Source organism: Centruroides sculpturatus, unplaced genomic scaffold, assembly GCF_000671375.1.
Source record: "Centruroides sculpturatus isolate CEXI.00-Female unplaced genomic scaffold, Cexi_2.0 scaffold1580, whole genome shotgun sequence".
NCBI classification, from domain to species: Eukaryota; Metazoa; Arthropoda; class Arachnida; order Scorpiones; family Buthidae; genus Centruroides; species Centruroides sculpturatus.
In genome coordinates this window covers 42,448-65,945 of record NW_019385721.1, presented here as the reverse complement: position 1 = coordinate 65,945, position 23,498 = coordinate 42,448, and the positions used below count along the sequence as shown (strand labels likewise).

General features: G+C 26.6%; 1 protein-coding gene across 5 annotated transcripts in view; it reads right to left on the bottom strand.

Moving 5' to 3' along the window:
• LOC111641525 (zinc finger protein rotund-like) overlaps positions 1 to 23,498 on the bottom strand; it is an 87,543-nt gene that overhangs the window by 31,298 nt on the left and 32,747 nt on the right. For 4 of the 5 annotated variants that reach the window (XM_023387699.1, XM_023387700.1, XM_023387696.1 and 1 more), the window contains one exon: positions 4,201 to 5,645. The exons of the other annotated variant lie outside the window; for it this stretch is intronic. In XM_023387699.1, the coding sequence (XP_023243467.1) occupies positions 4,635 to 5,645 (1,011 nt within the window). In that variant the 3' untranslated portion in view covers positions 4,201 to 4,634. Of the gene's footprint in view, positions 1 to 4,200; positions 5,646 to 23,498 lie in introns of those variants that run through there. 5 annotated transcript variants of the gene reach the window in all.

Below are 23,498 nucleotides of genomic sequence, written 5' to 3'. Positions count from 1 at the left end.
TGGAAGAATTCTAGACAAAAAATATTTTCTAGAAGACGGAGAAATTCCAAATTTTTCGTATAAAAACTTACTAAAAAATTAGGTTTATTTACAAATAAACAAGACGAAAATAATAAAATAAAATTTATAAATAAGAATTCGAACTATAAAAAAAAATTATAGAAAACATGGAGGATGAATGACAGTAATTTTTATGGTTGTAGAAATTATATTTTAAAGCTAATATAATTGAATTTAAAAGGTTTTAAACTATTTAAACTATTGGATAAATGCTTAAATACCGACTAAACATAGATTTAAATGGTCTATTTTAAAAACTTTCTTCTGTAAATTTGCCAAACGTTACCCTGAACTTGGCAATAAAATTTAACTTTTTCGTATGATTAAGCAAATTTACTACGGAATTTTTAAAGAGAATTCATTAATTAATCGATTTTTTAACAAATATTTTATAAAATTTTCCAAACTATTATTATATATTATCCAATAAATTCACTTATAAATCCATAACGTAACGTTCTATTTATAGATATAAATCGAACTTGGTTATTATCGATAACTTTATCGACTGATACAACTTGACAATCTTTTGTGTTGGAATGCTTACAGGAGACGTGTTAAAGCATTAAATATATATAAAAGGTTGTGATAATCTACTTTATTTTATAAATTATAAGTGAATTTTATGTTCGAATGTGCTTAGAGATACGTGAAAGGAATGGCTTTACAGGGGATTCTTTAGTTTAAAATCTGCTTTAATTCGCTTATTTTATCCATTTTTAAGTGAGGGAACAGTTTAAAATCTCGTTTAATTTGCTTTTTTTATTAATTTTTAAGCAAGGAAACAGTCCAGGAGCCACTATAAAAGTTAAGGAGCTAAGAAGAGGTTAAGAAATTAAATTAGATCTTGCCTTTCTTGATTTATGGATGATATTTATAGTGTTTAAATATAATTTTAAATATAAAATTAATTAAATATAAATTCCTCGCTTAAAATTAAATATAATTTTAAGCGAGGAAACATCTCAGGAGCCACTGAAGAAGTTAAGGAATCATCATTAAAATTATAAGTTACTGGATTAAATTTTAGAATGCAATTTTCTTAGTAAATTCACGGAAAAAAAACTGATTTATAAGCTACAGATTTGTAGAAAAGTGTGTTTAATTCGCTTCTTACATCCAATTTATGTAAAGAAACAATTCAGAAGCCAGTTTAGAAATTAAGGAGCAACTAATCAAATTCTTATAATTCATAAATGAATTTATATAGTGAATATTAGGTAAAAAATTCATTGCATAAGCGCTAAATATACTGAAAATCATGCTTAATTCGCTTATGAAATTTAATTTTTAAGCAAAGAAACGTTTCAGGATCCACTAAAGAAATAAAGAAGTGATTAATTAAAATTTTAAATTGCAATTTGCTTAGAAATTGGCGAAAAAAAAAATCGATTTATAAGCGATAGATTTGCCGAAAATTATGTTTAATTCGCTTATCCTACCGAATTTTAAGTAAGGAAGCGACCATTGTAGTGGTTAAGGAGCCATATAAACGTAGACATTTAAGTCTACAGCCCAAATGAATGCAAAGAAACAAACAAATTGTATACATAAATATCACAGATCTTAAAATATATCACTTCTTAAACAAAGGAACAATAATTTTAAGTCGTAAAAGTCAAAAGTTGACTACAATAAACACGATGATGGACTAGAAAAAAAGGGGGGTAGACAATAGAAATTTTTGTAACTAAGTTGTAAATATATTTTACACCGTGTTAACAGCATAATATAATTGGTAACATAAACAGGAATTATTCTAAATGTAGTTTATCAAGAAGAAAAAAAAATTATATATTACGATATTTCCTACCTACTTTCCAGCAAATATCAAGAAAAATAATGCATGCAGTAGCTTAAAAACTCGTCAGTTTGTTCATTTATATCCTATACGCACACATTCTCAGCCTACGCCGAAACTCGTTTCCAACACGAAATTCGTCCGAAAAAAGTGGAAAATTACTTAAAAAACGACTTAATTAAAGAACTATAGACATTTTTCTATAAGAATTTATTTATATAACACAAAATTTCTTATAAAAATCCAATGATTTTTGCCCTTAATCAACGGATGCGGATGCTGGAAGAGTTTTTTTGAGATGCGGATTTATCATCTTTCCGACTTAATTTTACATTTGTTTAAAGGGGAAAAAAATTATTAAAAATTTAAATTTTGAGTAAATCTAGTTTAATTTAACATACATAATAATAACAATAAAAAAATTCGGTAAATATTCCTAAAATTTAGGTCTGCAGCGTATAAATAACATCAAGAAACATTCGTTTATCAATTCTTTGTTTTAAATAATGATTCGGATCTCATAAAAAAAAAGGCATTTTTCTAGAATTTCGACTAACCTAATTAAATATTTAAGCAAAATTTACGTTAAAAAATGTTAAATTTATCGAGATTTTTATCATTTTTATACGTTAGAAAGACGTTTTAAAAAGTTAAAGGCCTTTATCTGAATTAATTTCGCTTTAAAAAATTCAATTTTTAAGAATATATGAAAAAATTTAAATAAATTTTATTAACTTGTATGCTGAAGAGTAGATGCAGAAATATTATATGAAGGGGTTAATTACTGTGACGTAAAAAATTATATTGAGATAATTTATTAAGTAGATGGAAGTAGAATGCTATAAATTTCATAAAACATCGGAAGTTAGCGATTCAATAAAGCAAATTGTCTCATAAATAGCACATAGGGACAATTAGTTATGGAATTTATTTTTATCCAAGTTTTATTCGTTAATTGATAGAATTTTTCCTTTTTATTTTCTTATTTTTAGGACTTTCTTACTTCACTTTTTATCTGTCGACTCTACGAAATTGCATTTCAGAAAACCAACGTTTTTGCTGTTTTACATAATTATAAAAATAAGATTTATTAATAAAAGTATTTTAAAAAAAATTAAAAAACTAGAATAAATTCGGAATTAAAAATTGCAAAAATTTTAGTAATTTTAAGTAATTTTTCCACGTTTAAACGTCGACGAAAGTCGAATATGTTTAAAAATTCGTCTGAAAGAATGGAGTTTTTAAACTCGAAAATCGGCTTTTTTATGCTATTTTTTGATAAATATTTAGTAAAATAACAATTTTTACACGTTAAAATTTTAAAATAAATGAAATTTAATGCTAAAAACTCGAAAATTTTAGCGATTTTTCAAACACTTTTTCTAACTTAACCGCTTACAGAAGCGCTCATAAATGGCGCCTTCAATACACAAAATTTACATTTTACATTACAAATGATCAAAAATAAATAGGCCTAGAACGTGGTAAATTTATAATTTTCCATCAATTCCTCGTTAACTATAAAAATATTCGATTTAAAATCATATAAAACTCAAAATATAAGAGCGAATGGAAGAAGGACGTTTACCTATCAAACTGTAAATCACCATTAAAAAAAAAATAATAAGTAAGGCTTTTTCCGTTAATTGAGTTAATGCCAATTAAAATCATGATTATATTTAAGCAGAAACCTGGTTTCTTTAACTAGAAATCTATCATTTTTCGATCTATATAAATATATTTTACTGATAATCGTGCTTTTGTTCGGTTACTGATGTGATGCAGATAATCCATTCTGGTTATTTTATATCACGATATGTGTCACTTAAAGCGGTTTGGATAAGAAAATCTTATCTCGATCAACGTTTTTCTTTGTTTAGAATTCAGGAAAAAAAACGTTAAACAGAAATAAAAAATGGCGCTTGTTTCATATCAACAAACCCAAGAACTGTTCTATGTAATAGTTAATTTATTTTCTTAATCCATGCGTGATAAATAGTAATAAAAACAAACAACAGCTATTATAAGGTACCTTTTTTCGAATATTTTATTGGTTAAAAAAAGTTTCAAAACTTCGAAAAATCTAGTTTAAAAAAATTATTTTAAGTTGGTAAGTAACAGCTGCATTTTAATTTAGAACTAGGATTTTAGGCTTTATCATAAAAAAAAATTTACGTATTTTTATACGAAAAAACTTTATTATTTTAATTAGGAAACGTTATTTTAACAGAAAAGTAAAGATTTTTTACGTAAATGTTTATATTTTATTCAATTTTAGCGCTTTTCGATCATGTTCTTAGCGCGTTATACATTCAAATAATAGTAAGATGCNAGATAAAAACGGGGGCAGAAAATAATAATAATAATAATTATTATACATAATAATAATTATATAATAATAGCCAACAATATTATTGTTGATGCAATAATACACGAAACAGCCTTCGAATAAAGGCACCCGAATTACGTGACATGATTTTAGAACATCACAGATAAAGTATCGCAAAAAATTGACTTCAGAATAATCTCTATTTAAGTCCTTGATAATTATTAATTTCTTTTTTTTTCTTAAATTCTTTACAAATTTATCTATTGTCAAGATTGTCTTTTGTTACTTTGGTATAATTAAAAGAAAAATTTTTACTGAGCATTTACCACGTTTGTTGTTGTTTGTTGTTGTTGTTGTGATACAGTCACACGCACTGAACATAATTGTGAGCAAAGAAATCTTTTGTGTTTTCTGTAGAGATGGCACAATTGATATTGCACGTATCTACTGTGAATTTTTATCTTTTAAAGTTATTGGATGGTCTCCTGACATTCCAGGCATCGAAGCGTAATTTCTTATCTGATGAAGGGATATTAACTGATTTGGGAAACTATTATGAGTCGATTTAACGTCTAATGAAGTTACCTGAGCAGGTGCTTTCGGGAAGTTAATTGGTTCGTAAGGAAAATATGTTCTCGAAGACGAACCCATGGAGAGCTGCGATCCTGTCGAGATCGGTAACATACCTGTTGGAAGCGGTGTGAATGCCGATGTTGTTTTGTTCGACGATGTTAACTGATCGTAGGCAACTTGACTTAAATCCACGTGATCACAACTGCTACTATTCCCGGCCAAAGAATGGCGTGGATCTAAGTGGATCGTAGACTGCAAACACGATTCCGATGCTCTCGAATGTATGGGATGAGAATTGTTAGTCAAGCGATCCGTTTGTTTAGGCCAGTATTCTTGATTCCTAGATGGTATGGGTGGAGTTATTGATGGTTGAAGAAGTCTCTTCTCGACTCTGTCTGCGTGTTTCTGCATGTGCTTAGCTAGATACGTTTCTTGGGTGTAAGATTTACCACAATACTGACAGATGTGAGTTTTCAAATGCTTCGATTCCTTGTGCTTGGGTATGTGCTCTAAAAGACTGGCTTCGTCCGAAAAACATTTATAACAGCTGTTGCACTTGTAAGGCTTGTCCGTTTGATGACACCTCGAATGACTCTGCAAGTTGGACAGTTGCGAAAAGGCTTTGTTACATCCCGGATGACGACACTTATATGGTTTATCTCCCGTGTGTGTCCTGATGTGTTGTTGAAGATGAGACAACTGGGTGAATTTTCTTTGACATATTTCACAACGGTACGGCTTGATGCCCAGATGTATGCGTGTGTGTTGGGATAGATACGAAGAATTGGCGAATGACTTGGAACACTGGGAGCACTTGTATGGTTTGGCTTCACGCATATGAATCTGAGTGTGTAACTGCAAGTCTGCCTTGGAGCCAAAAATCTGTAAAAAGTACAGAGGAGATGATGTCAGAAGAGTGAATTAAAAGGATAGTTTTTTTTTCTTCAATGGCCTACCACACCATGTCAGGCCAATTACTGTTGGGAGGGAATTTTTTTAAAATACATAAAAATTTTGATCAAGGCAGGATTGTTCTGCAGCTAAACACTCCGGATTCATCGCTGAACAGCCATGGTGTGGCAGATGACCATTGGCTTGGTGAGGGACCGAAGTCTCACGAAACCAATGGTCTTGAAGAAGAACATATAACATATAAAGACACCGGTACTTAACTAGAAGAAACAACGAAAATGAAAGTTAATTAAGTAAAGAAAGCAACACCCCAGTGTAATTTATCTAGCAATAAACATCTTTAAAGTCGTCAAATAATAATAATAATAAGCACGGATTTCTAAACTTTCTACTTAAGTGGTACTAATTTAGGGTTGATAATAATAATAATAATAATAAAGTTAAATTTTATAAACAGCTTTAGTGAAAAATAATATTTGATTTTTTAATTCTCAATTAGAAAAAAAACCAAGCAAAAAAGTTTTTTCTCTTTGACATGACGATAATTTGATCTCTGCAGATAAGTTCTTTTGAGAATTATCTGAAAACAACTTATTAGTTGTTTTGCCTATTTTCTTATAATTTTTGGGGAAAACATTTGATCCGAATCTCTCAAAAAAGAGCGCTGCAACTAGAAAATTCACAAATGCTGAAGTATTAAATTTAATTACTGTGTTAAAAAAAACGATCATTAGTGCAATTCGTTCTCTAATTTTAAGAATAATTTTAAAGCTTCTTAAAAAATATATACATATATACAAATTCTTTTTTCTGACTTAAAAGCAAAACAGAGAAGAAGTTAGAAAGAAAATTTCAGTCAACAGTCTTTTAAATAAAAGTATTAATATAATAAACTTACTCCTTTCAACATTAAACAGCATCAATTTAATGAAAATAATTCATTTATTTTACAGCTAGTTAAATAATTTTAATTAGAATTAATTTTTAAAAATTAACATTAAAATAATCAATATTTTTATTTCTCATAGCTTAAGGTTCCTGCTCTAATATAGTCATATATTGAAATTAATCTTTAAATTATATGAATTTATATGAATAAAACTTAATTATCCATGTAAAAATTGTAAGGATGATACACTTAATTAGCAATAAAATAAACTTTTTGGTGTAAATTTGATTGTAATTAAGGAAAAAGAGTGTCATCTCAAAGCATCCTACAGCAAATTATTTAAGAAAATATCTGAATTTGTATGCTTAAACTTTATTAATACGCAAATTAGTCGAATAAAAAAGTAAAATTATAAAGGAAATTTATCAATAAATCACTTTATGAAGAATAAATTCGGTTGGGTTATGATAAAAATGGAAGAAAACTTTCGAGATCAATTTGATTATATCAAGTAAAAACAGTGGTTTTTAGGGGGAAAAATTCATTTAAAATCATTTAAAATCGTAGATTTTAGCAGATTAGATATATAAAAATTATTAAAATACAGAAACTTGATTAAATTATGGTTAAAAATGGCAAGCAACACTTAAGATCGATTAGAATCGGATCAGCCGAAGAAAGAAAATAATCGAGCGTTTTATCTTATCAATAACCCATCAAAAATATGTAAATTTATAAACGTAAACAAATTAAAAGTATAAAAATGCATAATTTATCGTTAAAAAACGATCGATAAAATAATATTTTAAGCGATAAACACAGGGCACTTATGGAAAAGACGATAAGATGGGGAGGATAAAATAAATAAAGTGCTTCGTCCCGTAAAGAAATAATTGAAAAATATGAAAATTTATAGATCTTAAACAACGTAAAAAACCGAAATTTAGTGCGGAAGAGTTAAAAAAAAATAAGAGGAAAAACGGCAGGAAAGCGATACAAAGGGATGGAGAAGTGGATAGAAAGGAAGACTTCGAATAGCAGTTGTGGCATAGAAATATGTTATTCTAACATAGCGTTCAGTCTCTGACGCGACCCGAAGACAACTATAACCATACGAAGACGAATTGCAAACACTTTATTCCGAAAATAGTGCTGGCAAGACGTCTGAGTTGCCGACGTTTCAATCGTGACAAAGATCTCTGACCGTGAAATACTTTACAGTTGCAAAATGTAGCAAAGAGAAAACACGCGCGCACTTACACACACACACACATGCTGTATATATAAAGAAACAACATCTTTTGATGTATTGAAAGTTATATATATTATAAATAATGCCAAAAAGTCTTTCAAACTTAGCTTAAAAAACTTGTTTTTTTGCTATTACTTATATCTTGTACATAATCATTGTTCTTATCTCTGTTCCTCATTCCTGATTGTGTGTTAAACAGATGTCGTGAGCAATTTTATTGCATTTTACACGCCATACAATCATTTATTCTTTACTTAAGACGTTCTCTTGTCATTTGCCAAAACTTATACTAAGTATGCTACAGATTTGTACAACGATGCAGTTTTTCTTTATTGTTTTATTGTGTTTATTTACAGTTTTTGTATATTAAACACGTTTCCTCTGGACTTTTTTTAAGTGTTTAAAAGCATTAAAATGCATAAATTTCTATCAATTGGTCCATTGTTTTTTGCTTACAAAGATTCGGTTATCAGAGAGAGAAGAGGGAATGAATGGAATTACATTCGAGAAAGGTGTTCAAGAATCTAACAATGTATTGGAATGAATGTTCAAGAATTCAATTAAAACGACTTATTGTTCAACAGATAGTGCACTCGAGTGTTCAGAAGGATGCTTAGACAAGGTTTTCTCTCCAAAGGATGCTTACAACAAAACAGTCTTCATTGTCGAAAAGAATTATGCCCATTATTCAAAACAAGAATTGACAATGAATATTTCAGCTATTTTCGAGTTAATTACTGTGACGTAAATTGCAGACAAACAAGAAAAAAATAACGTTAAAGTAGCAAGATCTACGCTTTCTAAACGTCTTGCAAGTCGGTTTAGAGCCACGCTCGTGATTTTGTAAATCGCGTTTGGTCAATACAAACAAGTGGTCAAGTCGACTCTAATGCAAAAGTGTCGGAAAGGAACCTTACAAAAAATAAATAAATAAATAAATAAAAAAAGAACAAATGTAGACAAGACAACCAGCTAGTGTCTGGTTCCCACACCAACAATGCAAAGCCAAAGCTGATGAGTGCCTGGAGGGATCTTAAATTTTCTCGAGGAGTGGGCAGAAATGTTACCCAACAAGTTTTTTGACCGCTTCCAAGTTGATCTCATTCAAACTTTAAACCAATTTTGTCAACAGTTGATACACAACTTCTTTTCTTTTTACCTTCTTCTTCTTCTTCTTTTTTATGAAGGTGCGACTTACATATATCATTAACTAAATTTTCCAGGCTACCGTAGGCGAATAAATTGGAAACTACTGTAGATTTTCCTACTGGAAACGAAAATATTTATTTTTCTATCCATCTAAAGTGGATAAAAATACTATAAAATACGGAACAGGCTTTATAAATCCGTTAAAAAAATGAGGTCAAAGTGCGTGTTTATTTTTAAACCGTCGCACAGTAAACCCAAATTTTTCAACTGTTCCAATTAATTATCGCACATTTATATCGATTGCTAATGTTATTAAGATCAAATTTTATATATAAATTTAATTGTAATTACATAAAACATAATTATTTTTAGGTAAACACAATTATAAATGAGTCTTTCAATTAATAAAGTATGTCTAGAGCACGTCTATCAAACTGTATTTTTTTTTTTTTTGTTATAACAGATGACAGGGGGGGAGAAAAGGATAGTTGCTTGTGATGTTATCTTAATGCTGATTGGTTAAATAAGTAGAATATCGGTTATTCTTGCACTTAAATTAACACGGTTATTGAACACTCCAAAGGTTCAATAATCGATCAAACAAATTTAGATAGGTCCGAATCCCAGCGGAGCATGTAATAAATTTAATGACACTTAGAAAATTAATATTTTGATTAATTCCTGTTTAAAATAAACTAATTTAAACCCAACTTTTATCAGTAATTAACTTGAAAAATCCGCATTAAAACCGCCATATAGCTAGCGACTTTATAGTAAAAACAGTGACATTTATACCCCCAACTGAGCCTTATAAGATAAAAAAATACGTTATAAAATTATATTTAATAAAGATTTTACGGGTTTATTACTTTTTAATAGCCGTCAGAAGCCTTAGATCTTGATTTAAAAAAAAGGTGTTCAACCATGCAAGAAGGGGATAGAATGGTAGCAATAACAAGTAAATTATGTAGAGGAAATATAGAACAAGGAATCTTTGTGCCTTAGCAAACGAATAAAAAGGCATTTAAGTTATTAATATAGCTTAATTTGTCGAAAAAAATGGAGAAAAATGAGCGCAAACAACACCATCCAGCGTGGAAAATTAGAGAAAACAACATAGCGATTAAGTAGCAAAACAATAAATAAATATATATTTATATGATATTTACTTAGAAAATCTTTCAAGAATTCGTATAAAAATCTATGGACGAATGATTTTCTTGTATATATAAATAAATAAATTTAAAGGGGGGATAGAAAAATGGCTCGTAAAATTTGAGAAATATTTCAAGCGGAAACTCCAGCTTAGAAGTTAATGGAGAACCTACACATTGCGGTTTAATTATTGTTTATTGTAAGAGAAAACAAAAGGGATATAATGAAAATTTTAACCCCTTTAAAAAAAAGAAATTTGGGAACAAAAAAAGTCATCTAGTAACTTAAAAAATATAGGGCTACATCTAGTTTACTATGATCGAATTTTACGCCAGACGTGGAAGAATTCTAGACAAAAAATATTTTCTAGAAGACGGAGAAATTCCAAATTTTTCGTATAAAAACTTACTAAAAAATTAGGTTTATTTACAAATAAACAAGACGAAAATAATAAAATAAAATTTATAAATAAGAATTCGAACTATAAAAAAAAATTATAGAAAACATGGAGGATGAATGACAGTAATTTTTATGGTTGTAGAAATTATATTTTAAAGCTAATATAATTGAATTTAAAAGGTTTTAAACTATTTAAACTATTGGATAAATGCTTAAATACCGACTAAACATAGATTTAAATGGTCTATTTTAAAAACTTTCTTCTGTAAATTTGCCAAACGTTACCCTGAACTTGGCAATAAAATTTAACTTTTTCGTATGATTAAGCAAATTTACTACGGAATTTTTAAAGAGAATTCATTAATTAATCGATTTTTTAACAAATATTTTATAAAATTTTCCAAACTATTATTATATATTATCCAATAAATTCACTTATAAATCCATAACGTAACGTTCTATTTATAGATATAAATCGAACTTGGTTATTATCGATAACTTTATCGACTGATACAACTTGACAATCTTTTGTGTTGGAATGCTTACAGGAGACGTGTTAAAGCATTAAATATATATAAAAGGTTGTGATAATCTACTTTATTTTATAAATTATAAGTGAATTTTATGTTCGAATGTGCTTAGAGATACGTGAAAGGAATGGCTTTACAGGGGATTCTTTAGTTTAAAATCTGCTTTAATTCGCTTATTTTATCCATTTTTAAGTGAGGGAACAGTTTAAAATCTCGTTTAATTTGCTTTTTTTATTAATTTTTAAGCAAGGAAACAGTCCAGGAGCCACTATAAAAGTTAAGGAGCTAAGAAGAGGTTAAGAAATTAAATTAGATCTTGCCTTTCTTGATTTATGGATGATATTTATAGTGTTTAAATATAATTTTAAATATAAAATTAATTAAATATAAATTCCTCGCTTAAAATTAAATATAATTTTAAGCGAGGAAACATCTCAGGAGCCACTGAAGAAGTTAAGGAATCATCATTAAAATTATAAGTTACTGGATTAAATTTTAGAATGCAATTTTCTTAGTAAATTCACGGAAAAAAAACTGATTTATAAGCTACAGATTTGTAGAAAAGTGTGTTTAATTCGCTTCTTACATCCAATTTATGTAAAGAAACAATTCAGAAGCCAGTTTAGAAATTAAGGAGCAACTAATCAAATTCTTATAATTCATAAATGAATTTATATAGTGAATATTAGGTAAAAAATTCATTGCATAAGCGCTAAATATACTGAAAATCATGCTTAATTCGCTTATGAAATTTAATTTTTAAGCAAAGAAACGTTTCAGGATCCACTAAAGAAATAAAGAAGTGATTAATTAAAATTTTAAATTGCAATTTGCTTAGAAATTGGCGAAAAAAAAATCGATTTATAAGCGATAGATTTGCCGAAAATTATGTTTAATTCGCTTATCCTACCGAATTTTAAGTAAGGAAGCGACCATTGTAGTGGTTAAGGAGCCATATAAACGTAGACATTTAAGTCTACAGCCCAAATGAATGCAAAGAAACAAACAAATTGTATACATAAATATCACAGATCTTAAAATATATCACTTCTTAAACAAAGGAACAATAATTTTAAGTCGTAAAAGTCAAAAGTTGACTACAATAAACACGATGATGGACTAGAAAAAAAGGGGGGTAGACAATAGAAATTTTTGTAACTAAGTTGTAAATATATTTTACACCGTGTTAACAGCATAATATAATTGGTAACATAAACAGGAATTATTCTAAATGTAGTTTATCAAGAAGAAAAAAAAATTATATATTACGATATTTCCTACCTACTTTCCAGCAAATATCAAGAAAAATAATGCATGCAGTAGCTTAAAAACTCGTCAGTTTGTTCATTTATATCCTATACGCACACATTCTCAGCCTACACCGAAACTCGTTTCCAACACGAAATTCGTCCGAAAAAAGTGGAAAATTACTTAAAAAACGACTTAATTAAAGAACTATAGACATTTTTCTATAAGAATTTATTTATATAACACAAAATTTCTTATAAAAATCCAATGATTTTTGCCCTTAATCAACGGATGCGGATGCTGGAAGAGTTTTTTTGAGATGCGGATTTATCATCTTTCCGACTTAATTTTACATTTGTTTAAAGGGGAAAAAAATTATTAAAAATTTAAATTTTGAGTAAATCTAGTTTAATTTAACATACATAATAATAACAATAAAAAAATTCGGTAAATATTCCTAAAATTTAGGTCTGCAGCGTATAAATAACATCAAGAAACATTCGTTTATCAATTCTTTGTTTTAAATAATGATTCGGATCTCATAAAAAAAAAGGCATTTTTCTAGAATTTCGACTAACCTAATTAAATATTTAAGCAAAATTTACGTTAAAAAATGTTAAATTTATCGAGATTTTTATCATTTTTATACGTTAGAAAGACGTTTTAAAAAGTTAAAGGCCTTTATCTGAATTAATTTCGCTTTAAAAAATTCAATTTTTAAGAATATATGAAAAAATTTAAATAAATTTTATTAACTTGTATGCTGAAGAGTAGATGCAGAAATATTATATGAAGGGGTTAATTACTGTGACGTAAAAAATTATATTGAGATAATTTATTAAGTAGATGGAAGTAGAATGCTATAAATTTCATAAAACATCGGAAGTTAGCGATTCAATAAAGCAAATTGTCTCATAAATAGCACATAGGGACAATTAGTTATGGAATTTATTTTTATCCAAGTTTTATTCGTTAATTGATAGAATTTTTCCTTTTTATTTTCTTATTTTTAGGACTTTCTTACTTCACTTTTTATCTGTCGACTCTACGAAATTGCATTTCAGAAAACCAACGTTTTTGCTGTTTTACATAATTATAAAAATAAGATTTATTAATAAAAGTATTTTAAAAAAAATTAAAAAACTAGAATAAATTCGGAATTAAAAATTGCAAAAATTTTAGTAATTTTAAGTAATTTTTCCACGTTTAAACGTCGACGAAAGTCGAATATGTTTAAAAATTCGTCTGAAAGAATGGAGTTTTTAAACTCGAAAATCGGCTTTTTTTATGCTATTTTTTGATAAATATTTAGTAAAATAACAATTTTTACACGTTAAAATTTTAAAATAAATGAAATTTAATGCTAAAAACTCGAAAATTTTAGCGATTTTTCAAACACTTTTTCTAACTTAACCGCTTACAGAAGCGCTCATAAATGGCGCCTTCAATACACAAAATTTACATTTTACATTACAAATGATCAAAAATAAATAGGCCTAGAACGTGGTAAATTTATAATTTTCCATCAATTCCTCGTTAACTATAAAAATATTCGATTTAAAATCATATAAAACTCAAAATATAAGAGCGAATGGAAGAAGGACGTTTACCTATCAAACTGTAAATCACCATTAAAAAAAAAATAATAAGTAAGGCTTTTTCCGTTAATTGAGTTAATGCCAATTAAAATCATGATTATATTTAAGCAGAAACCTGGTTTCTTTAACTAGAAATCTATCATTTTTCGATCTATATAAATATATTTTACTGATAATCGTGCTTTTGTTCGGTTACTGATGTGATGCAGATAATCCATTCTGGTTATTTTATATCACGATATGTGTCACTTAAAGCGGTTTGGATAAGAAAATCTTATCTCGATCAACGTTTTTCTTTGTTTAGAATTCAGGAAAAAAAACGTTAAACAGAAATAAAAAATGGCGCTTGTTTCATATCAACAAACCCAAGAACTGTTCTATGTAATAGTTAATTTATTTTCTTAATCCATGCGTGATAAATAGTAATAAAAACAAACAACAGCTATTATAAGGTACCTTTTTTCGAATATTTTATTGGTTAAAAAAAGTTTCAAAACTTCGAAAAATCTAGTTTAAAAAAATTATTTTAAGTTGGTAAGTAACAGCTGCATTTTAATTTAGAACTAGGATTTTAGGCTTTATCATAAAAAAAAATTTACGTATTTTTATACGAAAAAACTTTATTATTTTAATTAGGAAACGTTATTTTAACAGAAAAGTAAAGATTTTTTACGTAAATGTTTATATTTTATTCAATTTTAGCGCTTTTCGATCATGTTCTTAGCGCGTTATACATTCAAATAATAGTAAGATGCAGTTGAAAAATATTAAATTTTAATTTAAAATATTTGAATTTTAATTGAAAGTAAAGTATTTCGTGCATAAAACATAAAAATTTAATTATTAAGCGAAATTTTACGTGTAAATTATGATTTTTAACACTTTAAAAGTCGGATAAAAATCAGAATGGAAAATAGTAAAAAAATAATAATAAACTGCCTTTAGCAATAGAAATTGTTAAAATTTTAATTAAAAATAATAAATTTTATATAAGAAATATTATAATTCAGTTATTAAATAGATATTTTAAGCATAAAATATGATTTTTTTTAGATAAAAACGGTAAGAATTTAACGAAATTTAACCAAAAAAACGTAAAAGAAAAGTAAATAAATGAATATTATTTTATGAAGTTTTTATATAAATAATAATTTAAAAAGTTTCTAAAGGAAGAAAAACTGTCAAAAATCAAATGAGGTGATTTATTTTTTAAAAAATAATGGGGTAAGAAATATCACCACAGCCATATTAATGGTGGAAATATATAATAAAATATTCATAGGCGTGAATTAATATAATCGAAGTGCAGAATTAAGATAATATTACTAGAATTTTTTCATTTTTTTTCAGAAAGTATAGAAGTTCCGCTTCCGTGATAAATAACCAGCTAATTATACAATGAAAAAAATGTATATATATATATATTATAAGTTATGCAGAAAGATGAAAAAATAACAAAAAATTTAAATAGTTAAATAATAAAGATGGAATATTTATGAATAAGACTAATAAATATAACTAATTTCCTATAGAAATACAAAAGCATTGTTTGAAATTTACATTATGTGATATTTTGAATTAACGGATTATTTTTGACCGTTTTTTTAAATTTTGAAAATGAAATACGTTATAAATTTAAATTTCTAATCGTTCATTTTGTATTTTAAGTCGATTTTATTAATTTTTTTCGGCTATTTTATGGAGAAAAATGAGCTTAGAGACGAAGTGCAAATTTAAGTAAAAATAATTAATTTTACGAATATTTAAGCTCAAAATTAAAGTTTAAGACGTATTTATGTTATTTTTTTGGCTGTTTTAAACTAGAGTAATGATTAATTTTTTATTTTTGCCTTTACTTTTTAAGTTCTTATTATAACAGTTGTAGTTATACAGAGACGTTTCATAGTTTACGAGCTGATTTTTAAAGTTTTTAGAGTTAAGCTTAGGATATATTTGGAAAGTAGCCTACGAAAATTGGCAAGATCATTGGACAACAGACACTGTTAAAGCAATGGGATGCTACAACAAATGCACTTGACATATTTTCATTGTTATCTTCTAAGTGTGAAGAGGACTTCGAAAACTTCCAAAAATATTGCATTATATAATTTATTTTTAAGTTTATAACATTTAAAAAAATAAAAATATCATGGTTTTATACGAATTTTTTCGAGATAAACTCGGAAATTATGGCGCAGAAAACAAAGTTGGCATGACAGAAAATGCCTTTATCGTAGGCCAGACAGGTTCTGTCCACGTTAAGACATGATTAAATTCGAATTTAAATATTTTAAATCTCAAATTTACGTTAAAAAAATCAAAATTAATTTATCTAAATGATTATAAAATGCAATTGTCAAACGAAGGAAGCGAATAATATCATAAAAATTTCATATCAAAAGCTTTAAATTCTTAAAATTTAATTAATAAATGCAATAAATATTGTAGGAAATTATCAGTCAAGGAAATTTTATAAAATATTATAAATTTATATATTTATAAACAAATTTCTCCTATTTAAATTAAGTTTGAAAGATGATATAATTAAGACGTGTGTATGAGTGTGTGGTGTATAAGTTATATATATTTAATATTTAGAAAATTATTAATATACTCATCAATTATTTTTTAACAATTTGTGTTAATTAAAGCACGCACGGAATTTATTTTTAAATGTTCTTTCGAATTCCAAAACAATTAACCTCTAAAAGTTTTGTATGAGCCACTGTTATACAATGATACCTGTGCCAGGCATACTTTAAACTTTAAAAAAAGAATTAAGAATGGCTCCCGTTCTTTAATTTTATCTTATTTAACTAATTTTTCGATCTGTTTAAAACGGACAACACTTTAAATCTTTCCCCTCTTTTTTTTTAATTAATTAATTAGAGTTTAATTCTATACGTCAGTTTCTATGGTTTGCATCTTAAACTTTGCAGTGATTTATATAAAAATTCTTGTTTTATACGAAATTAAATGTTATATTTGTGTTTTTTAATGCAATTTTAAGGGATTGTGTTACATAAAATTTATAAAATAGACGAGTTCTTTGTATTTTTATGCGATCTTTTAAAAGCAAAATGTAAGGAAATGCCCACTCTAAGAAGCAAAAGAATTCAGTTTTATATAAATTTTTCATGTAAAATTCGTGTTTTTATAGGATTTTATGCTTGCACATTTTATAAAATGCCTAAAATAATTAATTTTTTCTGTATTTTTATGCGACTTTTTGGGAAGCGAAACATAAGAAATGCTGAATCTTTATACTAATTTTAGAAGCGAAATAAAGCAAAATATTTCATCTTAATTCAAAAAATTCGTATATATTATAAAATTTGAAAGTAAAATTCTTGTTTGTATGAAATTTTATGCTTCTGTATATTGTAAAATGTATAAAATATTTCCATTTATGTATTTTTAAGCCTGTTTTCTTACAAAGGAAGAGTAGAACAATACTCAATCTTAATTCAAAATTCTTACTCTTTTCTCAAAAAAAAATTCGAATTTAACATAAAATCTCCGTTTTAAATTCATATTTTTATATAAATTTATACTTTTATACATTATAAAATATATAAAATAATTGTTATCTTTGTATATTTATATGAATTTTGAAAGCGAAATGTAAAGGGTTTCTTACTTTAAAAACTCAAAAAATTCGAGTTTAATATAAAATTTTCATGTTAAATTCGCATTATTATAAGAATTTATGCTTTTATATAACTTAAAACACATAAAATAACTGATTTTTTTCGTAATTTATGCGATTTTTTGGCAAGCGGAATGCCTACACTCAATAGGAAGAAGCAAGGTAAAAATCATGTATAAAAATTATTATAATAAAAAAAATTAAGTTTATAGATTTATATTGAGTACTATATTATATATATATTCACTAGATATATAATAATTCAGCATATTCTTTTTAATATAAGCAAGAATAGTAGCGGTAGTCAAAGATGAAATATTGGTAAGAGTAGCATCTCCATCAGTAAGTGAATGTTGTGTGGATCTATGAAGGATCATTTATGTGCAGATGTTAGAATAACCATATTTGCTAATGTATCTGAAATTATAAAATATCTTGGAAAACAATTTTAAGGATTGAATATCATTCTTATCTCAGAAACCCTATGCTACAGATGTCTCTTATGATAAATCGTCGCTTAGAAAAATCTCTTTTGTCTTGTTTATATCAAAGAATATTTTAAAAAGTCAAAGAAAATAAACGAAAAAACCGAATTATAATATCTAAAACTATATTTTTATAGTAATTTAATGCGATAAAAAAAGGCTGGGGTTAAGAATAAATAAGCTATTTTACTTCCATTCTGTTACAGCGGAAAAATATGGCAAAAAATGACTCCTTTTCCCTAAAATTTTTACGTTTATGAACTCTGGGGATGTTAAAATCACGAGGAATGGAAGAAATTCGGGGATTTTTCCCCTCTGTGTACGGATGTTAGCGTGTGTATCTGCGGGGGACACTTTTTTTCCGCCCAATTTGAAGCTTAATAACTCCTCTCTTTTTTGTCGAAAATTTCTGAAATTTTGCAGGGAGGTTTGCGTACGGAACGGAAATGTTTCCAGAAATTTTCAATAGAATTGGACCATTGGTTCGGAAGATATGACCCTCAACCTCTTAACAACCCCGAAACAAATCCGAAGACTTAAAGGCGATGGTAGCAATTATTAAGAATGAAAACAAATAAACAATAGCAAGAGCCTCCAGCAACAATGTTGTCAGCTTAAGTATAGGAATGCGAGGTCTTAAGTAGAAATTTCTTGTTTCAATTCGTTTAAAGTCAAGAAATGAAAAGGGGGAGAAGTTAGAAAAATGTAAAAGATGAATATCTAAAAAAACGATTTTTTCCCCTGTTTTTTTTAAATCGAAAAATTACTTCCTTATTTCTTGTAAAGAGATAATCGCTTCTAGTTATCAAGATGTTAACTCGGATTCTCTTTAAAAAACACTAATAAGAAAATTAAACTCGGAAGATGATTACTCCTTGCATTTAAAATTATCTTCGAAACAAGATACACATTTAAATTCCTCCATTTTTTCCCCCTGAAAAAAATAGAAATTTCCTTTTTTTACTCGAATTTTTCTGCAGATAATAAAGATATCAAAACTTTTCAAACCGCAGAAGACCGTAGATATGACTTTAAACAGTGCTTTTTCAATATTTTAAGCTGTAATTTTGATAAAATATATCCCTAAATTAATAAAATTTAAACTCATTTTATATAAATTAAATTCTACTTTTAATGCTCTAGATTCGTTTTATATAACTGCATAAAGGCTCCTAACAACTTAAATAACTAATTAACACATAATATTTCGGTCAGACACACCTTACTGACGAAATTTTATGAGTTTTTACAGTTTATTTTAGTTAAGTAATGCGTTATAAAGGTGTGGAAATTCGAGAGATAAGCTCCAACTTTACATTCTTTTAATATAATTCATAGCCCATTGAGTGAATATAACTAAAATATTTATATAAATAACTCTTCTTTGGTTTATATTTAATCGTTAATTGAAGCTTTCTACTTTACTCTATGATAATTAATTATAGGCCCGGGTGTAGCTTACTTTAATCACGTTCTATTAATTAATACTCATAGATTAGGGTGGGAATAATCTTAAATTTCGCGTCGTAAATATATGAATTTACGAAATATTCTTGTAAATATTTTATTATAAACATGTAAATTTGATAATAAAGCTATTTTTCTTCCATAAAATCAAAAGGATTTTATTTTACGCGCAGTTTTTTTATGTCAGGACTTAGTTTTTCAGCTTGCATCAGCATGAAAGAGGCCTTTAAAATTAAAGAATTTTTTGAAAAATTAGAATAATTAATGAAGAAAATACATCCTTAGATCCTTTTCTCTAGATTTTGGCAGCTTATTTTTTGATTTAAACGTAAATTTTAAAGTAGAAAACAGTAAAATGAGCAACAAAAGTTGGGAGATTTTTCTGTTGATTTGCATGAAAAATAATAAGAAAAATGTATTTTTATTTATAAATAAAATTCGTTAAACTTTCTTATTTTATTCTTTATCAGTTCCGATTATCATTAAGTTGTATTCAATCGACTAAAGAAGTGTAGAAAGTTTGAGAATCATTGGTCCATTTCTTTGACTAAGACGGAATGAAAGCAGTATTTTTAAAGAATTTGTTCATGGTCGACCACATATTTTTGTATTTATATCTTTCAAAATAAGTAAAAATTCCAAAACAACTAAAATATAATTATTAATTAGACTAAATAAATAAAAAATTTAGAAAAATTGCTGTCGAAAGTTTGTTTTTTTCGGTAAATATCCAAGAAATTCTACAATTACTCTACGATAAAAAATTAATAATTAATAAGTTCTGTAATAAATTATTAATTTATTTATTATAAAATAGGATTAATTAACTGCTTAATTTTTAAATAAAATTACGCCTAAAAATCGTTATAAAAAACTATATTTCGCGCTTCTTAGTTAGTAGTTATAAGCCTTATTTACGTCTATAACTGTAAATTACACAGCACAGTAGCTATTTAGAAGCAATTTTACACCTTTTTTACAAACTAAAACAGCCTTAATTTATACTAAAATAATAATAAACTGGCTAATTTTTAAGCATTTAAAGTACTAGCGATGTCAACAACCCGCTTAACGGTACTTAAAAATTAGCCTTTATATCTACAATTTTTAAATAAATTAAGGCTTTTTACCTTAAAAAATGACTCAGAATATATGCCAAATAGCTACTGTGTTGCATAATTTGTAAATATACAAACACAGGATCTAGAATGGCGATAGAGTGCATTGTTTGTTAATGATGCCGATCCTGATTCTAGATTTTTTTTCTGAATAAACGTTGTTATTTTTCTTATAATATAAGACGTAATCTGTAATTATAATTAACAGATGGAGTGTTTTAAATGTTTATCTTTCATCTTTTTATGTTATAAGCATCAAGAAAATGGCTCTTTTATTATCAATCATCGAATGAATTTGTATAGATGCCAAGCGGAAAATCTAGAATAAATCAGTTCATTAATATAAATTAACAAAGTTTAATAGTGTCGTTGCTTCATCGTCGGATAACTTAAAGAAAAGCATTGTTTTCTGTCTCAAATCTTCTGTTAATAAAAAAATGCCTGAGGGAATATAAGCTCTAATTTTACGCTCTATGGATTATCACTCGAACCGAAAGAAAACAATGGGCCTATAAGCATTTCTGTGTTAGCTACTAACTTATTTTATACTTATGAATCATCAGAAGCTTCATTTCAATCCAAAACACTATAAAATTCATAAAATTTAAAGGCTAAAAGACATCAAAACTCGTAATTTCCATTACTAAGAAATCTATGGATTCACTGATCCAAACACCAAATTTTCATGGTTTATTCTTAAATAACTCCTGCTTGGTGGATTCGACGATTAAAAAAAAAAGCATAAATATTTAATTTTATTTAATATTTTATAGTTATAATTACATATATTTAAATGATGTTAAGGTTTGGAATCCTGGTTCTTGGCTGCCGAAGAATGGCCTTTATGAAGTGTAGAATTGGAACGGTTTTTTAATTATACTTTGCCAATATTTAATTGGAATTGAATAGAAATTAATTAACTTAAATTTTTATAGAATATAAAACTGATATTTTGAAGCGTTAATTGTATAAATTTGGATGTGGCCTATAGGCCTAGATCTATACAGAATTATAGGAAAGTTAATGGAAGAATTCGTTGGAAATTTTAGATATTTGCATAAAATAAGAGTAAACTTTTTATAAAATTTTTAAAATGATATATTTTTTTAAATTATTATTAAAATATTAAATAAATTCTCCTCGTTTTCTATAAAACATAAGCATTTTATCATTCAAAAATTAGATCTATCCAAGCTCTTAATTATAAAAGATTGCGAAAATTTTCAACGAAATTCTATAAAATTTTCATGTTTCTCATAAATATAATTAACTTTTAAGAAAAATTGAATTGTTAATTCCATTTATTTAACAGGATTTTCTTCAGAGTTTACAAGTGTTTTCTATTCTTTAATAATAATAAGTTTACACTCATGTATGAATCTTCTTACAATTCATCAATTATCAATTATAATTTATATATCAATTATTAAATTTATTTCGCTTAAATTTTCGTTTTATCTTTAAAAAAATGGAAAATATAATTGATATTAAATACTTTTACGTGTAAAAATCCCATTCGTAAAAGATCCTCTTCAAGGAAATGCCATAGAAAAAATGCTAGATTTCGGTTTTAAATTGCGTTTTTAAGTAATTGATTCTTAAAATATTTTATTGGAAATGTTGATAAAATCTAATTTAACTTTAATATTAAATGTATTATTTGTACTTTAATGAAAATTTTATTAAATATTATAAGATTTTTCCATCTAAAATAAAAGCAAGTACTCAGAGATGCAAGTACCGTTCAAGCAATTTTGCACTCAAATTTCGAATTATAGAAAAACCAGTAAACGTGCAAAATACAGTTTAATTTATTTAGAAAGGGTTTTTATATACAAAGACTTTAAATCTTAATATGTAAAGATTGTAAAGTCCTTACATACTGACTTTATCTTTCATTTTTCTCATATCTTGACACGTATTTGAAGCAAAATTTAAAGATCAGAAGCAATTCTTACATTAAATAAAGAACTTAACATGCATAAAGAATCAAAACCATCAAAAATTTTTTTAATTTTTGGCAATAAATAAGTCGAAAAATGGGAAATAAATCACTAAACTTTATCATCATCTCCTATGGAGAAGAACTTGAAAAGGTAGAAAAATGAAAGTTTTTCTTTTATTTATGTTGCTTAAAGTGTTCTAGAAGTCATGAAAATACGAAAAAAATATATTTATTATGTCTTAAAAATATAAATTTACTTAATATTACGCGCTCGTACTGCAATATTCTTAATATTCTGCACAGTTTAGTTGTAGATCATAATCAGCATCTAGTAAACTTCGTGCATTCTCTCTTTTTCTAAGTTAAATTTTAAGAATATTTATAATAAAAACTTGAAAATCTACAGCCAAAACTCTTCCAGAACCAACAAAAAACAAGTAAATATTCAATTTAAACGCATAAGTCGGATCAGAAGAGAATTATGCTTTAATTCAATGATGCCTTAAAGCCTATGGTTTTTTAGATATAAAAATAAATATATCTGGAATTAAAACCTTAATTTTCAACTAAATAATCAAAATATTTATTTTAAATAAATTTTTCTTTAAAAAAACAGCAACAGAAAGATTAGAATTCTCACTTAAATTTAAGCTCCTATAATAATAATAATAATATTATTATTATTATTAAATAGCACTAAAAAATTTCTGCAGAATTTAGTTAAATATTTAAATTTTACACCTTTTTCTGTTAATTATAATTAAATTTTCGCTAAAATTTTCATTATAATTAACAGAAAAAGGTGTAAAATTGAATAATAAAGCGCAGAATTCTGACGAAATTTTGACTCGATTATGACGAAATTCTAGTGAAAATTTCCTGATAATCGAGTGAAAATTTCGTCGTAGAAAATACATTTGATGTCTTTGTTAAAGTTTA